The sequence below is a fragment of the Tamandua tetradactyla genome, chromosome 8 (genome assembly GCF_023851605.1).
Source record: "Tamandua tetradactyla isolate mTamTet1 chromosome 8, mTamTet1.pri, whole genome shotgun sequence".
Classification (NCBI taxonomy): Eukaryota; Metazoa; Chordata; class Mammalia; order Pilosa; family Myrmecophagidae; genus Tamandua; species Tamandua tetradactyla.
In genome coordinates this window covers 75,738,129-75,743,310 of record NC_135334.1, presented here as the reverse complement: position 1 = coordinate 75,743,310, position 5,182 = coordinate 75,738,129, and the positions used below count along the sequence as shown (strand labels likewise).

The window sequence follows — 5,182 nt, the reverse complement described above, 5'->3', positions numbered from 1 at the left end:
GGGGTGTATGAGAAGTCTTTCCCTGATGAATCCATTAAAACATTCCAAACTCTCTAAGCCTCTGGATCCCCTCATCTACATTATACAAAGACAGTTCTGGCATTTCAACCTTAGGTAATGTCAGCCACCTTGTTTCAGCCAACCATCCAAACAAATTGTTAAGGCCTTTTCTAACCACTCAAGCTATAGTTGAATGCAGAATCTCTGCTAAGTGGGCCCATATCAATAAATTCAGCATAGGCTTCTCATTTGAAGACTTAAGCCCATCCCTTTCACTCATTAATATATACAGCATATCTAACAACACTCAACCAACATCTCTATAACTCTTATTTCCACAAAACTCTGTAAAGGTGTCAAAAACATTACCCCCCTCAAAAAAAATCCATTGTTTGGGTGGGCCATAGTGGGTCAGTGGCAGAGTTTTTGCCTGCCATGCTGAAGACCCAGGTTCAGTTCCCCGTGCCTGCCCATTTAAAAAAAAAATTATCCCTCAGAGCCTGGCTTCATACAAACAGCATTAAAAGAATCCAATGGTGATATTTTGACTACCTCTTTTGCCAACTCACCCCATGGGTTGGCAGTATCATTCTATTATGGAAAACAGAGTCCTTAGTGCCTTTGAATCCTGTCAAAGTAGAAAACCAATTGTAAAAGAAACATTTTTAAAATTCTGTCTCTTAAGAATCACTCCTGGTACCAACCTGTATTAGCTACGGTTCTCTAGAGAAACAGAATCAGCAGGAAATATATGTAGATATAAAATTTATAAAAGTACCTCACATAACAGTGGGAACATAGAGTTCAAGGTCTGTAGGCCAGGCTGCAAGTTGGCAACTTTGATGAAGTTCCTCAGTGAACTCTCAGAAAAGGTTGGCTGGACAACTGTAGGAATGGTAGAGTCCAAAATCTGTAGGGCAGGCTTGGAAGCTGACAACTCTGATGGAGGATCTGGATGCACCCCACAGGAGAGGCTCACCAGCTGAAGCAGGAAGAGAGCCTGTCTTTTCTGAATCCTCCCTAAAAGCCTTCCAGTGATTAGATTAATCATCACTCATTGCAAAAGACACTCCCCTTGGCTTATTACAAAAGCAATCAGCTGTGGATGCAGCCAACATAATCATTGTTTAAGTCATGCAACATCCTCACAGCAACAGACGGGTCAGCACTTCCCCAACCAGACCAAAGGACACCACCACCTGGCCAAGTTAACATGTGAACCTGACCATGACAGAGATTTTTTTACCTCATCAGGATTAGTCATCCTGCACCTGCTTATTCAGGGCTTCCTCTGAGATGGAAGATCACTGGTGAATATTGATTGAGATATATAGATCTGCACATTTTGATTAATATTCTTATACAGCCATCCACATGTTGTTCCACAGAATTCATTGTATTCAATCTTCCATTATTCCTTCTTCTAGGCCCAGTTATTCTGGGCAAGTTATTTCCACTGCTCAAGATTCTGTGTTTATCCTTACTTCGGAGCAATTTTCCCCCATGCACCAAGTTGATGACCAGGCATACTACTCTAAACTTTGCCAGTGGGAGAGTCCCCTCCACCACTATTTTTCAGCCTCTGAATGAGGCTGTCATGAGGAAGCATTCTTTTTTTACTTCACCTTCATATGAATCCACCCCTACCAGAAAGGGCCAGGTTTCTTGCTCATCCATCAGCTAAATGTAGGGATATCCCAGGAGATTTTAGGTGAGAGTTAAGGAGAGATATTAGCATAATATGAAAGTTTAAGCTACCTTTTTGTGTAACTTAGTTGTGCTCCCCTGGAGTTGTACCAAATCTATCATATAATTTATTGTTACTGTCTGACCTTAGCCATATAAAATAGGCAATTTTACTCACATAGTCACCTTATATCCCATTATTAGGTATTTAATCTCTACTTGGGCCCAGTCACATCCAACAACTGCATTTTGAACAGAGAAAACTCTGCTAGAGATACCATGGCCTTCTCCAGAACCACAAGGGTCTGTGCTACAGTTCTCCTATTGGAGCTTCAAAGAGACTCCATACAAAATCTATGTCTACCACAGATACAGCTGGCACCATGGTCACAGCAGATTGTTTGGTCACATAAAAAAGATGCTTGTTCCACAGACCAAACCTGCTGCACAACCCTCTTTCCCTAGGTTCTCAAAACTGGCAGCCTGCTAGGTCACCTGATAAATGGGTAAAAGAATTATTCTCAAGTGTTTTATGTGCTTTCTCCACAATCCAAAGAAGAATAGCAAGTATTCCCTCATTTTTGTTTGTAGGAGGTACAAGGTGCAATAAATAGTCCATTATCTTAGAAAGATATCCTGACAGGCTATAAACCACTGCACCTTAAAGAATTTCACTGACATGGCTGACTTCAGAATGTCTGAGTCTATCTCCCACTCCATGGTGTGCCTGCACCTTACCAGGGAATTCTCAACACTTACCACTTCCTGGGTGTCCAACTAGTTGGTCAGCAGTCACAAGGTGCAGACATGTTCTTTCAGTTCTTGAAGCTTTTTGGTGAATAACCCCTTTCCTTCTCTGACAAAGGCATTGCTTCTGTTCTCAGGACTTACTGGGATTTCAACCTAGTTATTGATCCCAAGAAGATTAACTCTATGTTTGGCTAACCCAGCCTCCTTCCAATAAAATAGTAAGATAATATTCCTAAAATGGAGATGACCAAGTATAGTAAGCCACTGAAGCATCAAAGAAATAGATATCTATTGACTGAATTTTCTACAGAATGAATTCAGTAACCAGAGAAACTCAACACTCCAGGGAGTTCTCATCAGTCATACCTCTAATCTCCCTGGGCTTTCTTTTTCCCTCGTTGTTACCTCCGAGCATCCTCCATCCTTCTTACACTCTCACCAAATACCCCCAACCAGGGTTGAAACTCAACAGAAAGCAGTTCCTCTGTGATCAAAGGCCTTTCCCTGATGTCCCAGAAGATTGGCTGTATTTCTCTGCAGCAGCATAAAAGAAGAGTATCTTAGCCGTAGGAGCTTCCTATATTCTTGCAAGATGTGATACAACAGAGCAGCTTATGACACCTGTCAGGGTGAGTAAATAGGGACCAGACTCAGACCTTTCTCCAGTTCCATGGTGTTGGAAGGCTCCTCTGCAAGTCCCTCCTGTCTCTCTCCAAAACAAGAATTAAAGGGCCTAAAATGATGGGTGGCAGGGGTAAAAGAGCAATAATGGCACCTGCATATTGGGTATCATTAGCCAGGAGTCTCAGAGGATGCATGAGGAAAGGAGACCAATGATTTTCCCTTTCCCACTATGAGGCTGCACAAACTCCCCTCCTTGCTTCTCTACATATATGATTCATTGGTCATTCTCTCTTTCCAAATAAGCATAATCAGTTTCTCTCTATGCACAAAGAATAGCATATCCTCAATTTGGGCAACAAGTAGAAGCTGATTAGATTCCCTGAATATCAGTTACTACTCCCTGACCAGGATACACTCAGACCAGGTATCAGAATTTACGATAATGAAATTTGCAGGATGGGTGACATTATATCATACTGGCATGAATCTCAGGAACTTGTCCTGTGGTTGAGATGGACCAGATATTAGAAAAGATTTTATTATGAAATGAGAAAATCTAGTTAAATGAGCTATCATAGTACCTGGATAATAGGTAGTCATGTCATAATAGGAATCCTCAGCACATAATAGGGAGTGAATAAAGAATTTGTTACATTTATTATTTTTTACACGTTTCAATAAATGATAGAACCAAGTAGGGATATTGATTGTTAGACCTTTGAGTCAATACAATATGTTCTTTCCTATCATTATCCTGACCCCTCTCAGTGTCTACGAGATTGAACCTGCCATGTCATTCTAGAGACTTCATCTGCCTTCTGGGGATGGTCCCTTCCCAGCTCTATGCCAACATCTCCTTCTTCCAGCAACTTCCTTTCCTGATGATTGGCATCCCAGGGATGGAGGCCGTTCATGGCTGGATCTCCATCCCCTTCTCCATGTACACTGTGGCCCTCAGTGGAAGCCACCTGATCCTTCTGGTGGTGAGAACGCCCAGCCTTAACCAGCCCATGTACTATTTCCTGTCCATGCTGGCCCTCACTGACGTGGGCCTCACTTTGTCCAATCTGCCCACCACCCTGGCTGTGCTCTGGTTTGACCACTGGCTTATCAACTTCAACATCTGCTTGGTCCAGATGTTCTTCCTCCACTCCTTCTCAGTGATGGAGTCGTCGGTGCTCCTGGCCATGTCGTTTGACTGCTTTGTGGCCATCTCCAACCCCCTGCGCTATGCTGCTGTCCTCACAAATAACGTCATCATCAGGATAAGGTTGGCCATTGTGGCTCATGGTACTGTGTCCCTCTTCCCACTGCTCTTCCTGCTTAAATGTCTGAACTTCTGCCCTGACAAGCTTCTCTTGTCCCACCCTTTCTGTTTCCATGCTGATGTTATGAAATGGGCTTGTGCTGACATTACTGTCAATATCATTTATGGACTCCATGTGATTCTATCTCCGGTGGGTGTAGACTCCCTGCTTATTCTCCTGTCCTGTACTCTCACCCTTCATACAGTGTTGGGGCTAGTGGCAGAAAGCAACTTAAGTAACTTCAGCTGCTCAATACCTGTGTCTCCCATATCCTGGCTGTGTTTGTCTTCTTCATCCCAGTCATCACCATGTCCATGATCCACTATTTTGGGATGCACCTGTCTCACATCGTCCATGCCCTGGTTGCCTACATGTACCTGGTGGTGCCTCCTGTGCTCAACCCCATCATCTACAGTATCAAATCCAAGCCCATCAGGGAGACCATGCTCAGAGTGCTGAGGGGGAAAAGCCAAGGTTGATGGAATCCCAATATAATAACAAGGTCTGGGTATCATAAAAAATAACTGCTCAGGCTTTATCATTTATTATCAAATATTATTAATTATCATATATTATTGACTCCCTAACTTTGAAGTATGCTCCTTGAAGGCTAAGCCCATGCTGTATATTTTTGTTTCTTTAGGAAAATATGCATATTGCCAAATTGTGCTTAATGTTAAGTTTTCAGGGATGGTTTATTCCATTTAATACTTACTTTAGTGTTTGTGAACAAGGAGGTGTCACCATTAAATAGATGAAATAGCAAATAAATAAATAAATAAATAACTGCTGTAGCCTCACAGGAACTTACCGGA

The 5,182-nt window shown here is 42.4% G+C and overlaps 1 protein-coding gene across 1 annotated transcript; it reads left to right on the top strand.

The window, feature by feature from the left end:
* Nucleotides 1-3,884: 3,884 nt before the first annotated feature.
* LOC143643492 (olfactory receptor OR51C1-like) lies at nucleotides 3,885-4,846 on the top strand. Its single transcript, XM_077112113.1, is given in 2 exon segments — nucleotides 3,885-4,604; nucleotides 4,607-4,846. Coding segments are annotated over 2 exon segments (960 nt in total).
* The last annotated feature ends 336 nt before the right edge of the window (nucleotides 4,847-5,182 follow it).